Source organism: Lampris incognitus, chromosome 13 (assembly GCF_029633865.1).
Source record: "Lampris incognitus isolate fLamInc1 chromosome 13, fLamInc1.hap2, whole genome shotgun sequence".
Lineage (NCBI taxonomy): Eukaryota > Metazoa > Chordata > Actinopteri > Lampriformes > Lampridae > Lampris > Lampris incognitus.
The window spans coordinates 25,478,710-25,504,596 of record NC_079223.1 but is presented as its reverse complement, the minus strand read 5'-3'; the positions used below and the strand labels follow the sequence as shown (position 1 = coordinate 25,504,596).

Genomic DNA, 25,887 nt, shown 5'->3' with positions numbered 1-25,887 from the left:
GCCTAAAGCTGAGTGCAACTCATGAGCTTTGAGTAGCAGGTCAGAAATTGACCCTAGAGTAGACCCATAGAGGGCAAGTCTGTATTGGTCCAGTATATAGTCTCAATCTGTTCAAACACAGGTGGTGGCTGTTTCAAACATTTGAACTCCCCCACCAGGGGTGTCACAAAAGTTAGAAGGGGTTCGTCAGGCATCTGAAAGCTACAGAATACCTCTCCATATCATTTCCTGGTTCTCTGAAGGAAGGAAGGCCTTGCGGAAAAGGTCAGAGAACTGATTCCAGGACGACAGGTGAGATCACATAGTTGTGAACCATTTCTTTGGTTCCTTTGCCAAAAATCTTGGCATCGCCACAAATAACTGGGTATCAGACAGGCCACAAGCGTCCTTATAAAGGGCCACCGCTTGAAGCCAATCTTCTGGTTGCATGCTGGCATCGCCATCAAATCTATCTGGGAGCAGCTGAGACCGGTGTACAGATGAGTTCAAGGCTGTCCCATCGGTATCATGTTGGGGGATTGAAAACTGGTGCAGGGGTATGTTATGTCTGCACACATCGACAGTGCTACATTTGATTTGGTAGAGGTATGAAACATGGGCTGGTAGTGTGAAACGGATACTTGGGGAGGGTTAGCCTGTCTTTCTAAGTGTTGAAGTAAACTCTTGTAACTTAAGTGGCTGGCTTATGGTTGACTGTAAATGAGTTACCTGAAGCTTTAAGTGTCTAACCTGAGCAGCAAGGTGCTGAACATCAGAGGACAAAACATCAGAATGATAATTGGTATTGTCCCCAAAATCCCCACCAAACAACAATGAGCCCCTAGTTGCCATTTTACCGACTAACCAAGGGGAAAAAATTCTACCCCAATGAACCACAGAGCTTAAAGTGTGACCTTATGATAAATGCATATTAAAGCACTAAGTAGTCGATCAGGAATGTATACAAGACAAAACAAAATTTATATTAAACCTTTGAATGGAGGAATAAAACAACATTCAACACACTAAAAGCTTCCCGTTCTCAGACGCTTCAAATGTAGTCTGGAGACGCCACAGCTGTATGTATGTATCTCCTCTCCAGCATGTCAGTGAATGTTCTCATTCATTCAGGTCATGGTTATCCAAAGGAGTTGAATCAAGTGTAACTGGACTTGGTATATATCCGTGAAGACGTTTCGCCTCTCATCCAAGAGGCTTCCTCAGTTCGTGTCTTTCTGACTAGACAAAGCTAGTCTGACTGGCTGGTAATGAGACTCAGAATTTGGATGAGAGGCGAAACGTCTTCACGGATATATACCAAGTTCAGTTGCACTTGATTCAACTCCTTTGGATAACTCCTCTCCAGCACTTTTTTTTTTCGGGCGCCGGCAATGAATGGAACAACACGTTTTCCGTCCAAACTTAATGTCCCTATTGCGGTGCTATACACAGCGCGCCGCCATAAGAAGTCCACACACGTACCGGTGATTAAACCAGCACGAGAACCGCGCCTATAAGCAGTCACCATTCCCCCTCACAAAGACACAGCGCTGAAAACACACACGGCGTGGTTCCGGGTCCTCACTCCCATCCGATCGAAAACGGGCCAGCGACTTTCGGTAAGCAACCAGCTAGCGGTCGTGATTGAAGCCCCGGCGGTAGCGGCTAAAATGTAGCGTAGCCCAGTATACATCCACTTAGCCACCTTCGTAGCACGGACATAACAGTCGCTGGTAAACACGCTGAATCCACCTGAACGTAAACAACAGTCCGAGCTTACTTAGAGAAGTAGCAGCTAACATCCGAGGTGATCACGTGTCACGACACAGTTCGGGCGCCATTTGTAGAGATCGGGGTGATCTCGCGGAGTGGAATGGAAGAACACCAGACAAAACTCTTCGTACCTCAGCTGTAGATTTGTCGTTGTTGTGATACAGGTCATGGTTCCAGCACTGAGAAGAGGATTATCACAAAAATTGGTGACGACGGTTCACACGAGCGTCTACCCAATACCACAATAAAACCGGAACTTGCCCCTCAACGGAAGTAATACGTCACAAAATGGACGCCTAGGCAGCGATCATTACAGTAGCCATCTATTCTGTTGCGTACCAACACGGGGATCACCGGTTCGAATCCCCGTGTTACCTCCGGCTTGGTCGGGTGTCTGCGGGTGGGAAGCCGGATGTGGGTATTGTAATATTTGCTAGTGTGGTGACCCACATCTATATATCGAGAGACATTCACCTAAGAGGACGGCGTACCTTTAAGGGAAGAGGCGAGGGGTCAGATAATGCACTTCCGCTTCCGGTTCACAGTCAGTTCAGTGTCGTTGTCGAACGTATGACATGCAAAGTTGGAGCTAGTAAACTACCTCGACTACGTCTACTCTCACGTCTCCTGTCTCGTTTTCTAACTCCACATTGGTGACCCCGACGTGATCTAACTACTAATACGAGTATGTCTGACAACGACGACGCCGGTGCTAACAACATGGCTATTGCTAACGCTAGCATTTACACCGCTACTGTGAAGCTACCCGACTTTTGGCAGCATAATCCACGGCCGTGGTTTCAACATGTGGAAGCCCAGTTCCAGCTGAGAGGGATAACGCAGGATGCAACGCAGTACTTCTACGTAGTGGCGGCGTTAGACGCATCGACAACGGCGCGAGCAATGACGCTGTTGGAAGCTCCGCCAGCTGCTGGCAAGTACGATGCTATAAAGACATTCCTCCTGAAACTATTTGAACTGTCGGAGCTGGAGAAGGCAGACCGTTTACTGTCCCCGAATGGCCTCGGCGACGGCAAACCGTCTGAGTTAATGGAAAAAATGCTGTCTGTGCTGGGATCGGCTGATCCGGCCTTTCTTTTCACACACATTTTTCTGAGGCAGCTCCCCGCACCTGTACGCACAGCACTGGCCAGTTCTCCTCTCGCCGCCTCCAAGGACTACCGTTCTCTGGCTGCTGAAGCAGACAGGGTTTTCCTGGCCAACCGGCAACAGTTTGTGCATGCCCTGCTACCCCACCAGACCGCCCCACCACCACCTGTGTACGACTATATGGACACCGCGGCTGCGGTGACAGCCCGCTGCCAACCTGACGACGGGCTCTGTTATTACCATGCCAGGTTTGGGGCAAAAGCAAAACGGTGTCGCAAACCCTGCAATTACAGGGTTCAGGGAAACGCCAAGGCCGGCGCTCGTTAACGGCTATGGGCGCCGGCCGTGACTGCAAGCTGTTGTTCATCAGAGACTCCTTGTCGGGCCGACGGCTGCTGGTTGACTCTGGCGCTCAACGCAGCATACTACCAGCACAAGCTGTGGACACGATGACCGACAGTCACGGCCCCCAGATGGACGCCGCAATAGCTCGCAATAGCCAGGGAGGAGTTTTCGACTATGGAGCGCCTCGGCATTGTCCGCCGTTCTGACAGCCCGTGGGCTTCCCCTCTTCACATGGTTACTAAGGCCGACGGGGGTTGGCGCCCGTGCGGGGACTACCGTCGCCTAAACAATGCCACGACCCCCGACCGGTACCCCATACCGCACATACAAGATTTCTCTACCCATCTGGCGGGCGCTGCCATCTATTCCAAAATCGACTTAGTGCGGGGGTATCACCAAGTGCTGGTCCACCCACTGGATGTCCCAAAAACGGCTGTCATCACACCCTTTGGGCTCTTTGAGTTTTTACGTATGCCTTTCGGCCTTAAAGGGGCGGCGCAGACGTTTCAGCGCCTTATGGATTCTGTGCTCCGTGACATGCCATTTTTGTTTGTGTACTTAGACGACATCCTCGTGGCCAGCGCGTCGGAGGAGGAACACATGACGCACCTCACACAGCTGTTCGACAGGCTCAGCGAACACGGCCTCATCATCAATCCGGCTAAGTGTCAGTTCGGGGAGTCGTCCATCACCTTCCTCGGGCACCACATCACTCCACAGGGGGCCGTTCCCCTCCCTGCCAGGGTTGAGGCTGTCACCATGTTCCCTCGCCCCCGCACTGTACAGTCGCTGCAGGGATTCCTGGGCATGGTGAACTTTTATAACCGTTTCCTGCCCCGTGCCGCCCACATCATGCGTCCCCTGTATGAGGCCCTGCGGGGTAAGAAGTCTAAGGACGAGCTGGACTGGTCTTCGGGGATGGACGAGGCTTTTGTGGCCGCCAAGACCGCGCTGGCCAACGCTGCGCTGCTAGCTCACCCGTCGCCTGCCGCCCCCATAGCCCTTACAACGGATGCCTCCGACTACGTCGTGGGGGCCGTGTGTGAGCAGTGGGTGGAGGGGGGCTGGCAGCCGTTGGCGTTCTTCAGTAAACAACTCCGTGAGAGCGAGCGCAAATACAGCACCTTTGATAGGGAACTACTGGGTCTCTTCCTCGCAACCAGACACTTTAGGTTCCTATTGGAGGGCCAACAGTTCACCGCTTTCGTGGACCACAAACCGCTGACGTTCTGTATGGCCAAAACCTCAGAACCGTGGTCTGGGCGTCAGCAGCGCCATCTCGCGGCGGTTTCCGAGTTTACCACGGACATACAACACGTGTCGGGCAAGGATAACTTCGTCGCCGACTGCCTTTCACGGGCAGTTGTTAACGCCGTTCACTTGGGACTCGACTACGCCGCTATGGCAGCGGACCAAGCCAAGGACGCGACCGTTCAAGACTACCGGTCGACCCCTACGGCGCTACGGCTGGAGGAAGTGACGTTTGACGCGGCCAACACCACCCTCCTCTGTGACATCTCCACCGGTCAACCGCGCCCCCTGGTGCCTACTTCCTGGCGGCGCCGAGTTTTCGACACCGTCCATGGCCTTTCCCACCCGGGAGTGAAGGCCTCGACCAAGCTGGTGAGCGTCAAGTTCGTTTGGCCTGGGCTCCGTAAGGATGTTAGAGCCTGGGCCGGCTCGTGTGTGGCGTGCCAACGCGCCAAGGTGCACCGCCATACCAAGGCCCCTTTGGCGCCGTTTGTGGTTCCAGAGAGGCGGTTTGACCACGTCAATGTTGACCTGGTGGGTCCCCTGCCCCCCTCCCGTGGTTATACATTCCTCCTCACTATTGTGGACAGGGCCACCAGGTGACCAGAGGCTATTCCCTTGTCCTCCACGACGGCAGCAGAGGTAGCGCGGGCGTTCATCGGCTGCTGGGTGGCCCGTTTCGGCACGCCTGGTGACATCACGAGCGACCGGGGCTCCCAGTTTACCTCGGAGCTCTGGACGGCGGTCGCTGAGCACCTGGGGATGAAGATCCACCGCACTACGGCGTACAACCCGCAGAGCAACGGACTTTGTGAGCGGTTCCATCGGGACATGAAAGCCGCTCTGCGGGCAAGCCTCACTGGCTGCGACTGGATGGACCGGCTCCCGTGGGTCATGCTCGGCCTGCGTTCGGCCCCGAAGGAAGACCTCCAGACCTCCTCCGCTGAGCTGGTGTATGGCCAGCCCCTGCGGGTTCCGGGGGAGTTTCTTCCGGATGCTACGGCTCCCTGGTCGGCCGCCTCTCACCTCAGTGCGTCCCGGAGCGCTGCCGGTGCCTTCGCTCCCGTTCCGATGTCTCAACACTGCCTCCCCCGGTCCTACGTCCCCAAGGATCTGCCATCAGCGATGTATTTCTTCATTAGGCACGACAGCCATCGGTCCCCGCTGCAGCCCCCATACGACGGGCCCTTCCGCGTCCTGGAGGCGGGGGATAAGAACTTTGTGGTGGACATGGGGGGCAGGCCGGAGCGGGTCGCTATAGACCGTCTCAAGCCCGCTCACTTGGACATTGGGGAGCCAATGCAATTGGCCCTACCCCCGCGGCGGGGGCGCCCTCCTAGGTCAGCCCCGGCACCTGCCTCTGTTCCTGCTTCGGCCCCGCCTATGGCCCGGGTTTCGGCCCCATCTGTTTCCCCTCCTGTGAAGCGCAGCCGTTATGGTCGCAGGGTCCGCCCTCCGACTCGTCACCTGTTTTCCCCGTGACTTTGCACTATGTCATTGACTGTTCTGTTGTAGAGTCTATTTTTATGTTCATGACTTGCACTTTTGCTGTTTTGCATTGTTTTGTTTAGGTGAATTCTGGGGGGGCCTGTGTGGTGACCCACATCTATATATCGAGAGACATTCACCTAAGAGGACGGTGTACCTTTAAGGGAAGAGGCGAGGGGTCAGATAATGCACTTCCGCTTCCGGTTCACAGTCAGTTCAGTGTCGTTGTCGAACGTATGACATGCAAAGTTGGAGCAAGTAAACTACCTCGACTACGTCTACTCTCACGTCTCCTGTCTCGTTGTTTTCTAACTCCACACTAGTAACATTTGATTTGCTAATGTCCCTTACGGCTTTCCGTAGCGCCACAACAAAGTCACGTGATGTACGTAACAACGTCAGTGGGAATCCGGTCGGTGAATAAACACCCAGCACGAGAGAAGTCGTCCTTGCTTTATTAATGTTATAAGTTAACATAGCCAGAGGGCACAGATCATTACATGGTGTCAGGGTAGCGGAGTTTAAATACCCAATATGGATTCGTACGGCGTTCCAGCTCCACGGATGGACTGGGAATCGGCGAACTTACCTGAAGCATGGAGACGATTTCGACAAACAACGGAGCTAATGTTCAAGGGCCCCCTGCGCGGGAAGAACGAAGAGGAGAAATGCAGCTACCTCCTGCTCTGGATAGGGGAAAAAGGGCGCGATGTGCACAACACTTGGACACTCAGCGGAGAACAAGCCAAGAAGCTAGAAACGTACTACGATAAGTACACTGAGTACATCACCCCCAAAGCAAACCCGATTTATGCCAGGTATAAATTTCATGAAAAGATGCAGGGAGAGAGTGAATCCTTCGAACAATTTGTAACTGAGCTAAAGCTCCTAGTCAAAGACTGTGGCTACCCAAATGCCGACGAGATGGTCAGGGACCGCATCGTGTTTGCCACCAACTCACCCAGAGTGAGAGAAAAGCTACTTACCCAGGGAGCTGAGCTCACGCTAGAAAAAGCCATAGATGTAGCCCGCTCACCCGAGCTAGCAAAGCAACAGCTAAAGTTTATGGGCCAGGGCAGCACACATGAAACGGTGCACGCAATAGGCAGACAGACTTACAAACCGAACGCACCCAAAGCAGCTAACGCTAACTTCAGACAAAGGGAAGGTAACGTTAGCACCGCCGCTAGGGCGTGTAGCTATTGTGGAGGGCTACACGGCGCTAAAGCCACTTGCCCAGCTAAGGGTAAACAATGCATTAAATGCAAGAAGCTCAATCATTTTGCTAAAGTATGCAAGTCTAGCTCCCAGGGACAGACAAAGTACTACCGCGGCACAGTACATGCCGTCGGAGAGAACCCAGAAGAGTACACCACTGACAGAGAGCAGGAAGAACTGTACTTCGACAACATTACAGTGGAGAGCACCGCTGTGGGAGAACAGACAGAGCTGTACATAGACTGCATCTCAATAGAGAACAACGGAAAAAGCAACGAGCAGGCTTACGTAGAGGTTGGAATTGGCACACCTCCACAGAAGGTAAAGTTTAAACTAGACACTGGGGCACAGGCCAATACTATTCCCACCAACCTGTCCCAGACGCTGTTCAAAAATGTGACACTGAAACCAGCAATACACAGACTCACTGAATATGGAGGAGGCGCGCTGAGCGTGAAAGGCACATGCAAACTCAAATGTAAGTACAGAGACAATGCAATGATGCTGGACTTTTACGTCATTGACACAAACGCCCCACCAATCATGGCAATGAAAACATGCCGTGACCTAAACTTGGTAAAAATAGTGATGGCTGTGAGCGAGGAAAACAATGTCACATCACAGAGCATAATGGATGAGTATGCAGATGTTTTCCAGGGAATAGGAGAGTTCCCAGGCGAGTGCACCTTCCGCGTCACACCAGATGCAACGCCGGTCGTTTGCCCGCCACGCAGAATCCCCATCGCCCTACGCAGCAAACTGAGGGACGAGCTTGACAGCATGGAGAAAGGCGGCATAATCTGTAAATTAACAGAACCCACAGAATGGGTGAACGCACTCGTCATTGTTGAGAAGCCAAAGACAGGCAAACTTAGAGTGTGTTTAGACCCCAGAGCTCTTAACAAAGTGATACGACGACCTCACTACCCCCTCCCCACGCTGGAGGACGCCACCACAAAGCTCGCTGGAGCTGAGTACTTTAGCGTGTTAGACGCACGGTCAGGCTATTGGGCCATCAAACTGAGCACTGAATCCTCAATGTTGACGACATTTAACACAGTGTTTGGCAGGTATCGTTTCCTCAGACTGCCATTCGGAATCGTGTCCGCTCAAGACGAGTTCCAGAGACGCGTGGATGAAACATATGAAGGATTGGACGGTGTGACGGCCATAGTGGACGACATACTAGTGTTCGGCAAGACTAAAGAGGAACATGACCAGCGTCTCAGAGCGATGCTGAAGCACACAAGGGAGCGAGGGGTGAGGCTCAACCCCGACAAGTGTCACATATGCGTATCCGAGGTAAGCTACTTTGGCCACACGCTCTCACACGAAGGCATCAAACCAGACCCACACAAGGTGAAGGCGGTCAAGGACATGCAACCCCCACAGAACAAAGCAGAGCTGGAGACAGTCCTCGGCATGATCAACTACCTCGCCAGATTCGCTCCACACCTCTCACAGATAAACTCACCCCTCAGACAGCTTCTGAAACAGGACAGTGAGTTTATGTGGGATGCAGTCCACGACAAGGCGTTCCAAGAGATGAAGAATCTCATTACACAGCACCCAGGTCCATTACTCTCATATTTCGACCCGCAGAAAGAGCTGCGACTCCAAGTTGATGCATCCAAAAGTGGCCTTGGGGCTGTCATGCTCCAAGATGGCAAACCAATTGCCTATGCGTCCAAGTCACTCAACAGCACTGAAGAAAACTACGCACAGATAGAGAAGGAGCTCTACGCTGTGGTCTTCGGCTGCAAGAGGTTCCACGAGTACATGTACGGACGGAAAGTGATTGTGGAGTCAGACCACAAGCCTCTGGAGGCAATACTAAAAAAGCCACTGGCAGCAGCACCACCCCGGCTGCAACGGATGATCCTGGCGCTCCAAAAATACGACATCCAAATCATCCACCGCCCCGGTAAGGACATACCGGTGGCCGACACACTGTCACGCAAGTCAATAGAACACCACGACAGTGACCTACAGGAAGGGTTGGAGGCCCAAGTGCACACAGTCCTCAGCAACATCCCTCTGAGCGACACAAGACTCACAGAAATCAAGCAGGAAACAGCGCAAGATCCACAGCTCACCGCACTCAGACGAGCCACACTCACTGGCTGGCCAGACACAAAGAAAAAGTGCCCGCCCAGCATCCAGGAATACTGGAACCACAGAGCAGAAACCTCAGAAATGGACGGTATCCTGTTCAAAGGTGAGAGAATCATTGTCCCCCAAAAGCTTCGCAAGGACATGATACAGCGCATCCATGCCAGCCACCTTGGCGTGGAAAAAAGCAAATGCCGAGCAAGAGACTTACTGTTCTGGCCTGGCATGGGGAAACAGATCGAGGATGCGGTAGCAGACTGCAGCATATGCCAAGAACGGCGCAGCGCAAATGCAAAGGAACCAATGATGTCACACGCCATACCCGAGCGGCCGTGGCAAGTGATAGGCACAGACCTATTCACATGGAACTCACAGGACTTCATAGTCACTGTGGACTACTACTCCAGATTCTTCGAGCTAGAGAGACTTTACAGCTGCACCTCATCTGCCGTCATCATGAAGCTGAAAGCAGCAATGGCTCGACACGGAATCCCCGAGACTATCATCAGCGACAACGGTCCGTGCTACAGCTCTGGTGAGTTCCGCAACTTCTCACAGACATGGGGTTTCTCACACACCACCAGAAGCCCCCACTACCCAAAGAGCAACGGCCTCTCCGAGAAGACTGTCCAGACGGCCAAACGCATCCTGGACAAAGCCAAAGCTGAGAACAAAGACCCCTACATGAGCTTACTGGAGTATCGCAACACACCGGTGGACAACCTGAAATCACCGGCACAGCTACTGATGAGTTGGAGGCTGCGGTCCATTCTCCCATCAACAGCAAAACGCCTGCAGCCACAGATCGCCAGTCAGGAGGATGTTCACAAAAGGAGAGAGGTATGTCAACAGCGCCAGCAGGCATACTACAACCGAACAGCCAAACCTCTGCCCCACCTGCCCGCAGGCACACCAATCCGCTTCCGGCAGGAGGATGGATCCTGGAGACCTGCAACTGTGGAAAGACCAGCGAACACAGACAGGAGCTACCACATCCAAACCAAAGAAGGTCAGATCTACCAACGCAACCGTCAACACCTGCGACAAAGCAGAGTGAACACTCACACTACACACACACACACTTCACAGCAGACTGTTACCAGCGCTAACAACAACACACAAGCCCATCAGCAAGAGCATGCTGAACCTCCAGACACGAACAATCAGCGACAACCAGACACACAGCCTGGGTACACCACGAGGTCAGGTCGCACGATCAAACCAAGACAAATCCTTGACTTATGAATGTTAAAAAAAGAGAGAATTTTACACCAACCTGTACTATACCTGCTATGTTTTGAAAAGAAATATTTACAGCGTTCACTTACCTTGTGTACCTACCTGCTGTTTGCAGTTACCAGTAATGACATGAAAAAAAAAAGATGAAATGTTATTACGGTGTCACATTTAGACAGTGAAGGAAATGTTTTACACTACTTTGTTGCAGTCCAGTTATATAAGAGTTCCACTTTCATATTCTTTCTTATTAAGATTGTATTCGCTTATAAACGTGCTCAACGTGGTCTGTATCTCTGCAGAGAAAGCAGCACTTTTCAGAAAAAGGGAGATGTAATATTTGCTAGTAACATTTGATTTGCTAATGTCCCTTATGGCTTTCCGTAGCGCCACAACAAAGTCACGTGATGTACGTAACAACGTCAGTGGGAATCCGGTCGGTGAATAAACACCCAGCACGAGAGAAGTCGTCCTTGCTTTATTAATGTTATAAGTTAACATAGCCAGAGGGCACAGATCATTACAGGTATGTGTCCTAGTCGCTGCACTAGCGCCTCCTCTGGTCGGTCGGGGGTCTGTCCGGGGGGGGGGTAACGAGGGAATAGCGTGATCCTCCCACGCGCTATGCCCCCTGGTGAAATTCCTCACTGTCAGGTGAAAAGAAGTGGCTGGCGACTGCACATGTATGGGAGGAGGCATGTGGTAGTCTGCAGCCCTCCCCGGATTGGCAGAAGGGGTGGAGCAGCGACCGGGATAGCTCGGAAGAATAGTGCAATTGGCCGGATACAATTGGGGAGTAAAAAAAGGGGGGGGGGGGTCAGACTTCTTGTACATCAGTTCTGACTTAATTTTTTCAAGTCGCTTTCTAAAGAAATATAGTTGGTATCGTTTTTGATGTTCTTCTCTCTTCAAGTTAAGGAGTAATAACTCATCATGAGAAACTAAAAAAGAAAAAGAAAAAAGCCCTTGTGTGCATTTCTGCTTATCGAGGCATTTTTGGTTAACCAGGGGCAGCTCTTGATGTTCAGCATTTTCACCTCTCCCTCAAAAGACAATGATGACTGCTGCCTTTTTTTTTCCTCAAAGGAAACCACTCCTCGTTTGCTGTCGATATTACCAAGGAGAGGGGGAAATGCCAAAGCCAAGGAGCGATTTAAAGTTTCAGCTAAGGCAGCAGAGTAGAGAAAAGAAAAAACCACAATAAGAGAAAACCAAACCACCTCTCGCTTGAAAAACTCCCACAAACAACTCCTACAGGCCCAGACAGAGTGGATCCAACTTTACCCTCCAAGTAGTCTTGACTGTGTTTGTCCACCTGGGTCCCTCTGGCCCACTCTGGATCTAGCCTAGTCTCCAGGCCCAAGTGTGTGTGTGTTTTAACTCGCTGCTCATAGCCTTTGCCAATCAACGGAGCACATCTGGAACAAGAAAAAGCAGCAGCAAGGCGGAGGTAAAGCTGGATTTGAGACCTTTTTACTGTAGGATGCTCCCATGTGAATTCATTTACCTCGGGGTTTTGCTGTGATGTATTAGATGAGGAAACTAGAAACTCTGTAAGTGTGTTAAAACAGACGTACGCTTCACGCTTTGGCACGTCCGTGCTTCTTGAACACTCAACAGAACATGCTTGTGCATTAAGCATAGCATAGGAAAAGCTTGCTTACACACACGGGGACATACAGTATGCACACATGTTCATATATTCAACTAGACACATGTTGAAACACCCACTTACGCACTATTATGCTATCCTTACAGGAGACGACTTCAGACAGTACACTTCTGCCTCTCACACAGCTGCAACTTTGACCCAATTGCATTACTGAGTTGCTCAATATTTCATGCGCCCACCTCTGTGTCATCAGAATCCACCGAAATATCTTTTTATATCGTTTTAATGCCTAAAAGAACCATATATAATTAATACAAACATGACTAAGAGCCGGTCTGTGCACATGTATTCATCCCTGAAAGTGTTATTTCTGCATTCTGATTACTTTCTAAGCTCTCAACGTGGAACTTGTGTTTTCAGACGAGCGTGGGTGATGCAAGTCTGTCTGCTCTGCCTCAGAGATCAAAGCGACCCCATGTCTAGTGACTCAACATAGTGGCTCTTCAGAGGCTATGTAATTACACCCTGTATTGCAGTCCTGGAACTGAGGGAACTGGGGGGTGGGGGGGTCATCTGCTGTATGACCCTCGTGTGTTTCTGTAGCTGATCTCATTTCTGATTCCTCCACTTTGAAAAATCTCAGATTAACTTATGATAAATAAAAGCCAGTTTAAGCAGTTTAACCATCAGCTATTCAACTGATAGCCTAGATAACGTTCTTTTTTTTCGGTCAGAATTGTTCGGTCAAAATAGCACAATGGAAAAAGGGTGTTTTCCAAATTTGCAGCCTGGGTTATTTTTCGTGCACTCATTTTGCTCTCTTGATCTTTGCTGTCCCAGATGCAGATCCTTGACAAGTTCCCAATTGAGGGAGGGCAAAAGGACCCGAAAAAGAGAATCATTCCATTTCTGCCTGGTAAGCACATGAGCATGGGCAACAGGATACAACACAACACATACGGCACTATAAAATATAACGTCATGCTTATCCAAGTTTTTTTTTTTTACCATTTCCTGGTGTCTGTCCAACAGACTGTTTTATCAAAGAATGCAGAGCAACAAAAGGACCTCATGACATTTTCATACACAACAGATATTTGTTTGTACTCCTACATACTCCATTGCATGGCCTACGACATTGTATTGTGTTACTAACAGTTGTGCTCCAAACAAACCAAATCTGTTCATGGTCTGGAATGGAAATAAGAGGCTGTCAGAGGAGGATCCATCTAATCTGATAAAGACAGTGTGGCTGAGAGCCTGGTAGAGCAGTGAAGAGCCCCTTTGTTAGACAGGTTGTACAGTTTAGTCTGGGTTAAGATGTTTTGATCTCTACCATAGAAGCCCACCATGGGGTTTGCTGTACATGCTAACACACTGTGACGTTAACATTCCCCACTGCCCTAAATATTCTATACATCTAAATTCTCAGAATCAAGGGCATCTGGGTAGCATAGCGGTCTATTCCGTTGCCTACCAACACGGGGGTTCGCCAGTTTGAATTCCTGTGTTATCTCCGGCTTGGTCGGGTGTCCTGACAGACACAAATGGCCGTGTTTGCGGGAGGCAAGCTGGATGTGGGTATGTGTCCTGGTCGCTGCACTAGCGCCTCCTCTGGTTGGTCGGTCGGGATGCCTGTTTGAGGTGGAGCGAGGGGGGACTGGGGGGAATAGTGTGATCCTCCCACACGCTATGCCCCCCTGGCGAAACTTCTCACTTTCAGGTGAAAGGAAGCAGCTGGCAACTCCACATGTATCAGAAGAGGCATGTGGTAGTCTGCAGCCCTCCCCGGATCAGCAGAGGGGGTGGAACAGCGACTGGGACAGCTTGGAAGAGTGGGGTAATTGGCCGGATACAATTGTTGAGAGAAATGGGGGGAAAAAAACATACTCGATGCATCTAAATTCTCAGAATCAAGGTTACCCCAGTTGCTATACTTAAGATTTCTTTTGACAGTGGGGATCTTTGGACCCTAGCACTGGTTATACACTTAATGACTTGAGATATACACATTATATATTCTAGTGAGTTACTGAAGAGTACTAAATGGAAATAATGTCCCTTGATGTAGTTCAGATCCTCCCTCTGCTAGTACTTTAACAAATGAATACACGGAAGATACAAAAGCAGAATTTTTATGTTATGAGTGAGTGGTGATTTATGAGTGATGATTTGGATTTAGATTTTGGCTTTTTGTATTAATTGCTGCAATGTTGAGTTGTGCTGTTTTACAGCTATATATTCTCTATAATGAAATTATTTTGAGCATAACAGAGCAGAAACTAAGTCAAATTGAGAAGTTATAACTGACAGTACTCTTCTTTTTTTTCAGGTAAAGTCTTGTTTCGGCGAAGTCACATTAGAGATGTTGCTGTGAAAAGACTGAAGCACTTGGATAACTATTGCCAAGTAAGGCAAATTCTTCCTGTCAGACACTGCCCACAGAGCGCTAGTTGTTTCACCACTTTTTTTTTTAATCTTAGTCCTGTCACTGGGTTTGTTGTTGAAACAGTACAATTTTTTTTTCCAAAATTAAGATAAAGATACAGTGGCTAACAGAAATTCAGCTACTTATTTTCAGACAAGCATTTTTCCGTTTGTGTCACGTTCCCTGTGCATGTTTGCCACAACATGGTCAAGCCATCCCACATGCCTCAACAGGAAAGCGGCGGCTCTATCTGCGCTGGTCATTTCCTTACACCAATGTAAATAGGCAGCTTATGAAGGAAACGGGGGAAATAGGGGCAGGCAGGGAAAAAGGCAGCATCCGCATGAGAATGAATCAGCAAGAGGATAATGTGTGGATGTGAACACAGCTGGCTACCTCACCTTGTCATGTTTATTAGGTCAGAGAAGGAAATGTCAGTCAGGTGGGTTGGCCACCCCAACAGATCACACATGCAATTAAAAAAAGAAATAAAATAAAAAGAGCCATATCAGTGGTGACACAAGTTCAGCCCAGGACAAACATGTCTCAGAAAAAAAGATCCATGTTACAATGTATTTTTGACGATCTGTTTTTTTTTTGTTTCTTGTGCAGTAGATGTACCCATGCAACTTCGAATACATCTGCATTTAAAATTGTCATAAATTGGTAGTCGTACTATATTGCCCTCAATAGCTCCTCTGTGTGTATCCTGCCTTTTGGGCTGTGAACCATCTTGCTTCCCTTGCACGCACTCCAACCGGACAATGACTACTGTTAAACTGCTTATTCATCCCCATTGAAACCAAACAGTAACACTTTTGGGTGTGTGCTCCTATATAGAGCATGCAACTTTGTGGAACTTTAATTGTGGGCTCAGAAACATATTGGATAAACCAGTTGCAACTTTTCAGCTCTCCATCCTTCTCAACACAGGCTCTGATGAAACTTCCCTCTCTCATCTCCCAAAGCGAGGAGGTTCTGAGGTTCTTTGAGACCAAGGCAGAGGACCTCAACCCTCCCAAGGAGTAAGTCTCATCCACTGTTTACATGAAGAAATTACCAGCCTGTGCACATGAGGTTATCATTGAGCAATTAGCATTATCTCAAAGGCCCTGCTGTTAAGATTTGAAACATCGCCATCTGGTGGAATGTAGGAGGCGTGTAAGAGGAATGAGAGGGTTGTTCTCAGGGGAGGTGTGTGTGTGTGTGTGTGTGTGTGTGTGTGTGTGTGTGTGTGTGTGTGTGTGTGTGTGTGTGTGTGTGTGTTTGGGTGGGGTGTCTCTGAGGTTCAGATGTGGAGACAGATGCCTGAAAGCCAAGCTGACCCATCTTGAGCTTCACATTGCACTGTCTCAAACATGAGTGATTGTTGGTCAAAGGGCACTTTGTTTTATTAATGACAGCATTTGGGAGATGACACCTGATCCCCGCTGCAGTACTGAGGGCTTTGTACTATCACGAATGGGCGATTAAATTCAGACCTCAGGGCAGACGGGACTCATTTTGTCCACTCAGCTCAAAGTCAGACTAGCAACAATGGCAGAGTGCTATCTTGGATGGATATCAAAGGACTTTTACCATGACAGGGTCTCTTGCAAATTCATTTTCATGTGAAACTTGCTGGTATGAGACAGGATTGTAGCTCAGTATTACTGTGAGATTGTATTTCTTTACCAAACTGTGAAATTTAAACTTTGCATAACCTTGCATATACTATCCTACATCAGCACAATCCCACCCACATGAGGAGGAAAACATGGTAATGTGCTTTAGCGGTCTTTCTATACTGAACCATATTACAAAATACACGTGCATGATAATCCCACTTCAAAGTGCGATCCCCCTGCAGTCTCTGGGACAACACCATTTGAAGTGACAGGTCGAGGTCTAAAGGCCAAACCACCCAAGAGCTCAGTTCACTGTGTGGGAAAAAGGACTTGCGCTTTGTTCCAAATTTATGTGAAAGAGCAGGCCCCTGCAAAAAGAGGCCTTTTTCTACAGTTTCCCAAATTTTTTAAGGACATCTGTTTCAAGAACAATGAAAATGTAACTGTCTGCAAACATATTAGGCATCTGATTTCAGAGATGTCAGAAAGAGGTGTTAGAAAAACAGCAAGAAAATGGTGGAATACTCTCGAAAATTCAAAGAAGGTTGAATCAGTTCATCTGGATACAACGTTTATTGACAGAAACGTTTCATCACTCAACTAAGTGTCCTCTGCAGTCTAAACTGACTGCAGGTATCCCCACCCTTATAAACAATACAGTTGCATAACGACCGAAACCAACGACCATTTTCATATGCAAATATGGGCATGACCAGTGATGAGTGATGAAACGTATCTGTCAATAAACATCGTATCCAGATGAACTGATTCAACCTTTGATTCTCTTACCTGGATTGTTGAGCATGCATCGAGACACTCTAGAAAACTGTTCACTGAGTCTGCTGATGCAAGAAAAATACATCAAAGATTACTTTAACACAATGCCCCTTTTTAGCCTCTGAGTAAGAGAGCCTTTGCAGAATCAGCTTTGCATTTTGAGTAATTATGACAAGGGATGAACTGAGCGATTGAACTTGATTGCTAGAAGGAGAACCTTGATGGATACAAGCTATAGAGGACTGTATTACCGTTAACTTTTATGCATCCTCACATATTCATCTGTGAAGAGGGAACGACCATTCCTGAACCGAGGGGGGGGGGGCTAAGAGTACATCTGTCGCCATCTTACAATGCTGTAATTGCAAACAAACCCCAAATCCTCTGTGACTCATACGCATGGCCATTGTAACTCTAGTTAATGGTCTTGTCAATTTGCACATGAAACCGATTGTTAGTTTTGGTTTTTATGCCACTGTATTGTTTATAAGGGTGGGGTACCTGCAGTCATTTAGGGCTGAAAAAATCACTTAGATGAGTGATGCAACGTTTCTCTCTCAAGAAACATTGTGTCCAGATGAACTGATTCAACTTTGATGTATTACTGTTCTCCAATGACACAAGGATGTTAAATATATCAGGATGACCAAGAAAATTTGAGACAATGCAGCTGATTGATAATCATTCATTGTCCTTCAATAAACAATCATGAAGATTGATTCAGAGAGACTTCACCTGTGTCTCTGTCGGTAGCCATTAGACATCATCATCATATATCATGTGGAAACAAATGGGATTGCCATATTTAGAAATTGCAATAACATGGATGTGTTTTGAAGGAAAGACCGATTTGTAAAGTTAGGATTTGGAGACACCTGCTAAATGATCATTATTGGTAAATAACATTCCAACATATTTTGCCAAACCCATACAGAAACAATTCAATCATCTGACTGCTTTTACTTGATTAGTGTGGAGGCAACTTTGCATTGAATGTTATCTCAAAGGAAATTGAAGAGTGCTGAAGGGTGTACTCATTTGTGCATTTGTGTTGTTTTTGTTGCACTTAGAGAATTGGGTTGAATTTTGTTCACAATGCAAGCGTGAAAAGCAAGCACAGACATATTGCCCCTGCTAATAATCACTTGTTTCTCTGCAAATATTCCTGCACCTTTAGCCTTAATGATTCACCTAATAGCACTAGAAATAAACGCCTTTCTACAAGCAGGTGTGAACATTTCAGGAGTATGACTTGTGTGGTATAAGTCGCACTCAGCAAAAGATATGCGATGTGAAGAAAAATACAAATATAATTCACTTCGGTGTATAAGTCACATTTGTATATGGTGGTACAGTAATTTTTGTGATGGACTGGCGGACTGTCCAGGGTGTCTCCCCGCCTGCCGCCCAATGACTGCTGGGATAGGCTCCAGCATCCCCGCGATCCTGAGAGCCGGATAAGCGGTTTGGATAATGGATGGATGGATGGACTTGTGTGGTTTTGATAAGTTTATAATATGCCCTATGGTCATGTCTCTCTTATAAGGCCTGTTGAAGCATTATAACACAAGGACTGGACCAAGCTAATGTGTACAAAATCGTGTACAGTTTTTTCCACCAAGTGGGAACAAAGAGGATTGCAGTAGACAGAGGGCAATATGATGGGTTAAAATTTACTTTTTTCCTGTTACTAATTAATGTCTGCCCTCAAGTGTTAAAATACTAGTTTCGAAAGAAGTTGTGGCACAGTAGTCTGTGTCCGAATATTTATCAGTAGGCGGTTAACTAGCAAGTTAACTACTGGAAACATAGCTATTGCTCAATCCCCCAAAATTTTACATCTCATTTGTTTATATTAAGTACTTGTAAGTATCAGAAGCATATTTTTACATAGCCTTGCCATGGTAATAGACATTTCACATACCCAGTGCCCCCTTTTCCTCCCCAATTGTACCTGGCCAATTACCCCACTTTTTTGAGCTGTCTCAGTTGCTGCTTCGCCACCTCTGCTGATCCGGGGAGGGCTGCAGACTACCACATGTCTCCTCCGATACACGTGGAGTCACCAATTGTGTCTGTAGGGATGCCCGACCAAGCCAGAGGTAACACGGGGATTCGAACTGGTGAGCCCTGGAGAAGCCTGGCTTGTCTGAGCGCAGAGCTGTCTGGGGACAGAGGTTTCCACACTGAGCTGCTACAGCTGGAGTCTATTGGATCCCTGTGTTGGTAGGCAACGGAATAGACCGCTATGCTACCCAGATGCCCTCTTAGCATTTTATTTTAACAAAATCTGTGGGCGTTTCGCATTCTAGCAGTTTGGGAAACATTAACACCTACAAAATTACAAGAGTGATATTACAGTTGTTTGGAGCAGTATTTTGTTTAATGGCTGGCAGTAAGTCTAACCCTACAACAATGTTTAACCACATAAGGTATCATTAGTGGTTGATTTCTGGTCAGACTAATGCACTTTTGCCTTGACATCAGTGTCCCAATCATTGCCAGACTTTGCTGGAGTTTCGGAGCCATATGTGTGAGTATGCCTCACATGAAGGTGTTAGTGTCTACATTTGATTGTGTGTGTGTGTGTGTGCGTGCTTGCATGTGTGTAAGAGTGCAAATGCATGTGCCAGTAAAAGTATGGTGAAAAAACGAGTCAGTTATACAGATAGGTGCTCAAGCTTTTTGAGTTTATAACACACTTAAAATAAAATCTTGGGCTAGTATCAATTTATGGTTTCGACAAATTGTTTAGCATATGTTTTGTTTTTGTTTTTTTAATTTCCCCCCCTTTTTCTCCCCAATTGTGTCCGGCCAATTACCCCACTCTTCCGAGCCGTCCCGGTCACTGTCCCACCCCCTCTGCCGATCCAGGGAGGGCTGCAGACTACCACATGCCTCCTCCGATACATGTGGAGTCGCCAGCTGCTTCTTTTCCCCTGACAGTGAAGAATTTCACCAGGTGGATGTAGCGCGTGGTAGGATCACACTATTCCCCCCAGAACCCCCCCCCCCCCGAACAGGCGCCCCACCCAACCAGAGGAGGCGCTAGTGCAGTGACCAGGACACATACTCACATCTGGCTTCCCACCCACAGACACGAGCCAATGGTGTCTATAGGGACGCCCGACCAGGTCGGAACCGGTGATCCCCGTGTTGGTAGGCAACAGAATTGACCACCATGCCACCCGGACGCCCCTAGTATTCTATGTTTAAAGAAAAAGTTAATATGACTTACTTTTCTCAGGTACAACCACAACCAGCAAAGGCAGTCACTTTTCCACCCATTTTCTGAGACTTCATAAAAGTGCATACCAAATTCTTAGCACGTTCTTGACAATTAATACAACTTGGCAACAATGCAATCCGCATAGTCATGTATTCTGCTTAAACCAAATTGATTTTCAATTGGATAGTCAAATGGTATGTAAAATCCTGCATCCCGGTTGGTTTATCGCATGGTAAAATTGCTGACTGTGTTTTGGTCTCCACACCTGTTTTCACTCCAGTGGATTTTGGTGACTCATTTCAGCTTTACTGGCCCTAAAGCATGTTTGAGCATTTAATTTGCCAACCTGGTATTTTTGTTCTCTTTCTAAACAATCTTAACACATTCAAGGCAAATATATGGCAGAGAAGGTTGACAGGGATCATTTAGTGGTTTTTACACCACCATAACCCATTTTTAAACACGCATAGTACATGATAATCCTACCTCAGCACCCCACAGTCTCGGAGACAGCACAGTTTAGACTGACAGATTGAGGTCTAAAGGCCAAACCACCCAAGTATTCAGTTCACTCTGTGAAGTATGGGAGATCCAATTTAGTCAAGTTCACTCACTGGATCGGATGTTACTCTTTACATGTAGACCTTTTCCTAAACTTCCTCAAGTGTTTGAGCCGCTGCTTTTGAGGCTTTGATGGTCAAGGAAAAGTCATCCATGGGAATGGTTGTTTTTTGGTATCGACATCAAGCATGATGAGCTTTGGCAAAATGTAGATGTGTAAAATGGAAAGGGGTAAACGCTCCAACTATAATTATCTGAAGCATTGCAATGTCGGGATGTTATTTGTTTGATTATTCCCTGATCTTGAGAACGCTTATCTTCATTTTAGACAGAGTTAAGAAGATTTTTTGAAAAGTTTGGAAATTTCTGCTAATGCAGAGGAACAAAATCAAAGTCAGCCTAATCTGTATGTACTTTTTAGTCTGTAAGCGTTAAAATACTGGACTAGATGGGTCTTTGTGCTTCATGTAATCATGATTGAGATGAAGAGAGTGACTCTTTGGGTGATGTTTTATCACCGTGCCCAGATATTGAAGCTTGACTGGGGGCGTCTGGGTAGCGTAGCGGTCTATTCCATTGCCTACCAACACGGGGATCTCCGGTTCAATCCCCGTGTTACCTCCGGCTTGGTCGGGTGTCCCTGTGGACACTGTGTCTGCGGGTGGGAAGTTGGATGTGGGTATGTGTCCTGGTCGCTGCACTAGCGCCTCCTCTGGTTGGTCGGGGTGACTGTTCGGGGGGGGGGGAACTGGGGGGAATAGCGTGATCCTCCCACGTGCTACATCCCCCTGGCAAAACTCCTCACTGTCAGGTGAAAAGAAGCGGCTGGCAACTCCACATGTATCGGAGGAGGTATGTGGTAGTCTGCAGCCCTCCCCGGATCAGCAGAGGAGATGGAGCAACGACCAGGACAGCTCAGAAGAGTAGGGTAGTTGGCCGGGTACAATTGGGAAAAGGGGGGGGGGGCTTGATTAAGACGGCCTGTTATGAAGTTGCCTTAATCATACCCAATGAGTCCAACATGTCTTTTCTAAAGGGGTTGATTGTCAGTCCAACCAAGAAAAATTGCCACCTTGATACATTTAAACAAATACAGTATATTTTCTTTCAATAAGCCTACATGAAATTGTTCAACACCTACTTTGAATATGCCTGTGGCTATCAGAATATACTAGTGGTCATGTCTTTGTGGCAACAAGTTTCCTCAATACACTACTGCCATCTAAGGGTGTGTAGCTCTCACTGCACCGATTCCCACAGAAACAACAGCAAGTGGACATTACTTTGCTCTATCACTAGAGGGAGTTATGTATCATCTTGAAATTCATAAAACTGTAATATGAGTCTTATTACTAGAGGAGAGTAGAAAGGATTACAGCTGTCAGACTGGAGCAGGCCAACTTCCACAATGCAGTGTCATTATCAGGCAATCCAGTGTGATGGGTATGATTTCTTTTGAAAGAAAGATGGGCACTGCATAGAAATTATCTGAAGGAACCGGTTTTGAAATTAGCGGAATGGTTAATAATATTCCATCATTAAATTTGCTCCTCACAAATCCGATTAATTTTCCGAGAGATTTTGCCTGATTTATAGGCGTGAATGGGGTTACTTTAGGGGGAAACGACGGGAGTATTGGGTTTACAACAGGCTGTGTATCTATGGGTTTGTCTGTGTCTGTTTTTCTGTGTGGTTGTTGTAGTTCCTGTTATCCCAGGATAATGTTGAGCAAATTTATTCGGCAACACTAATTTGTCACCAACAGTAACAATGCAAAATGTGGCACTTATCAAAGCTGCTTCTTGCTCTACAGAATTCAAGAAGCTTAACCTTATTTTATTTCCCTAATAACCCAGAATTTTTTTTTTTGGTGTAATTCTGCTGCTTCATTATGCCTTATTTAAAAGAGACCACTGTATGTGTTTTTTAATAAACTTATGGTAGTCTTTTTCTCTTAAATAAGGCCTAATGACGCATCATTGAAACAACAAAGACAAGACCAAGTGCAAAAGGCAACTGTACACAAAATCTTTTGTATTTCTAAGTGGAAACCAAGGGTTTTTTGGGGGGGTTAAAGGGCAGTAATATGGTTTAAGAAATTGTTTTCTGTCCTTGGATTAATTTCTGCTCTCAAGGGTTGAAAAAGTGGTAACAGAAAGGGATGCGAGTATAACAGTTTGTAGCCAAATATCTCTCAGTCGGAAACTGATGGTAAGGTCAACATCTGACATTTTTTCATTTTATTTCTAATCAATTATACCACATCAAAGTATCAGAACAATTTTGCATTGCCCTCAATAGTAATAGCAATTTGACTTAAATGCATACAGAGAATATTCCATGATAGAATTGAGGATTTCATTGTGACAGTGGTTACAATTGACCAGCTTTCAGATTTAAACTGAATGGGGGGAAAAAAACCCCCAAAAACAAACAAATTCTCATTGCTGTTGTATTTCTCACTCTTTGGCTTTCCTGCAAGTACTTCATTTTCACATGGCCCACACTTTGTGAATTCACTGAGATAAGTTTGATATTGAGGCAGCTTGGTCGTGCCCACATTAGCTTTGATTACAACAACTAGATATGCAAATTATTTTAGGTAGTTGGAAAGAAGTAGTTGTACGTGCCTTTATCTGTTGTTACTGAATCCATTGTTGACTGTTCCTCGTAACATACAAAGCCCATTCTGGACTTCTTCAGTAAATGGAAGTCAATGGTCTCAACTGGCCCTCAACCAACACCCGTGTCTCATGGACACGGGAAAGGAGGCAATCAGTGAGAATAACATTCACGCCCCCACATCAGATAGCTTGAGACATAGAGTTGACTGCTCTTTGCCCTATAGATGGTTTTCAGGGCCAGCCTAACAAATGGCAGCCAGTGGTCCGAGATGACTTGGGATTAATGAATTTCCTCCTGAATTTGGAGGAGGAAGAACTTTGTGAGAATTATGTTCATGCTCCCTGCACGAGATACTGCTAGATTTGTAGATGACTGCGTTCCACCCAGTGGTGTTTCTCTGGATGCCCTGGACAAATGGGAGAGAGTTCATAGCTGATTCCAAAATTATGCAGTTCCTCCTGGATTCAGAGAAGCATGCGGAGAACGTGATTATGGGGTTTGCAACAAACCCCATTTCAGCCTAGCCCAGGAGATTGTACTTCCATCAATCCAAGAAGTGAACGCTGTCTGATGGAAAATGAAAATCTCACTTGTATTACAAAAAAGATCAAGCATCACAGTGTCAGCTGCAGGCAGATGCAATTCCATCTGTTTCCACTTTTGGCACCTGCTTTTGCCTTCTCCAACAAAGGTCTCCTCTCTACAAAAGTCAGCAAAGAGAGTAAGAATAAATGGATGCTTCTCTTGGCTCTCATAAACTCTGAAAATATAAGTTGCAGTTTACTTTAACTACTTATTTTTGTACTCTATCCTATCAATTGAACTAAAAAGACATTCCAAATCCAGTATTGAAAGTCTGTTGAAAAAAAAAACAGTTATTTGCATTTTTTCAGGATGAACCAATGACTGCCAAGAAAAACATGGTTTCTCCTCCAAGGCATGCTTTGGATTCTCTCAGCTAAACATCTTTTGAAAATAAAATTGTTTGCATTGTATTCTTACAAAATCTGTGGACATTTCCTTTGCACTTTGTTTCATATCAGGATACACAAACAAACAAAATTACAAGATTGATGTAACAGTTGTTTTAAGCCATGTTTTCTTTGATAGCCAAAAGTCAGTCTAATCTTTCAACAGTGTTAAACCGCAAAACATGTTGTTAGTGGTGGGTATGTGGTCAAACTAATGTTTTTTTCCCTTGACATCATTGTATAATTATTACCAAGTTTTGCTGGAGATTTGTGGCCACTTATATGAGAGTAATGTGCATGCTTATGTTTGTGCACACGTTAATATGTGCGGGTTCAAATACAGATCTTTGTTCATATCTACAAGACTGCTCATATTCCACCTACATGTATGTACTATGTGAATAAACCATTTCATTTAAATAAGTAAAATTTTATTTATATAGCACCTTTCAAAACCTAGTTACAAAGGACTTTACAAAATGGATAGTTAAAAGAACAAAGATGAATACAATGCAGACACTACAACAGCACAATAAAAAGGGAGGCATTACAAATCAAAGTAGTGTACATGACTCAAACACAGAAACAATCAGAAAAAAAGATAGAGCTTCAGCTGTGACCTAAAACAACCAAGAGCATCCGGGTAGCGTAGTGGTCTATTCCATTGCCTACCAACATGGGGATTGCCTGATCGAATGCCTGTGTTACCTCCAGCTTGGTTGGGCATCTCTACACACACAATTGGCCGTGTCTGCGGGTGGGAAGCCGGATGTAGGTGTGTATCCTGGTCGCTGCACTAGTGTCTCCTCTGGTCGGCCAGGGCGCCTGTTCCTGGGGGAGGGGGAACTGGGGGATCCTCCCATGCACTACGTCCCCGTGGAAAAACTCCTCACTGTCAGGTGAAAAGAAGTGGCTGGTGACTCCACATGTATCGGAGGAGGCATGTGGTAGTCTGCAGCCCTCCCCGGATCGGCAGAAGGGTTGGAGCAGCAACTGGGATGGCTCAGAAGAGTAGGGTAATTAGCCAGATACAACTGGGGAGAAAAAGGGTAAAAAAAATCCCCCCCCCCCAAAAAAAAACCCAACAACAACCAAGAACGTTTTCTGACCTGACTCCCGGGGGGAGACTATTCCACAGCCTGGGACCCAGGACAGTGAACGCATGGTCCCCTCGTGTTTTCAGTCTTGAATGAGGTACAACTAGCAGGCCTCATTCAGAGGACCTGAAGGGCCTAGCAGAGGTATACGGCATTAGTGGTTCACTAATTTACTCTTGAACAAGATTGTTTGAAGCATTATAGATGAGGAGGAGGATCTTGAATTGAATCCTAAATTTAATTGGAAGAACCGGGGTGACGTGAGAGCGGTATAAGGTTTTGGTGAGTAGTCTTGCTGAAGAGTTTTGGACTAATTGTAACCAGGTAACAGTATCTTTGCTTAGGCAGGAATAAAGGGCATTACGGCAGTCTAAGCGGAAGGACAAAAAAAAAAACGGTCTGAATAACTGTCTTGACGTGTTTATCAAATTTCAGCTGGTAGTCAAAAATGATACCTCAATTTTTTGA

At 46.8% G+C, this 25,887-nt stretch overlaps 1 protein-coding gene across 2 annotated transcripts in view; it reads left to right on the top strand.

Annotated features, from left to right (window-relative positions):
- Positions 1–25,887, top strand: part of sh3pxd2ab (SH3 and PX domains 2Ab) — a 78,798-nt gene that overhangs the window by 12,711 nt on the left and 40,200 nt on the right. For both annotated transcript variants that reach the window (XM_056291864.1, XM_056291863.1), the window contains exons 3-5: positions 12,965–13,040; positions 14,457–14,533; positions 15,486–15,577. In XM_056291864.1, the coding sequence (XP_056147839.1) occupies positions 12,965–13,040; positions 14,457–14,533; positions 15,486–15,577 (245 nt within the window). The remainder of the gene's footprint in view (positions 1–12,964; positions 13,041–14,456; positions 14,534–15,485; positions 15,578–25,887) is intronic.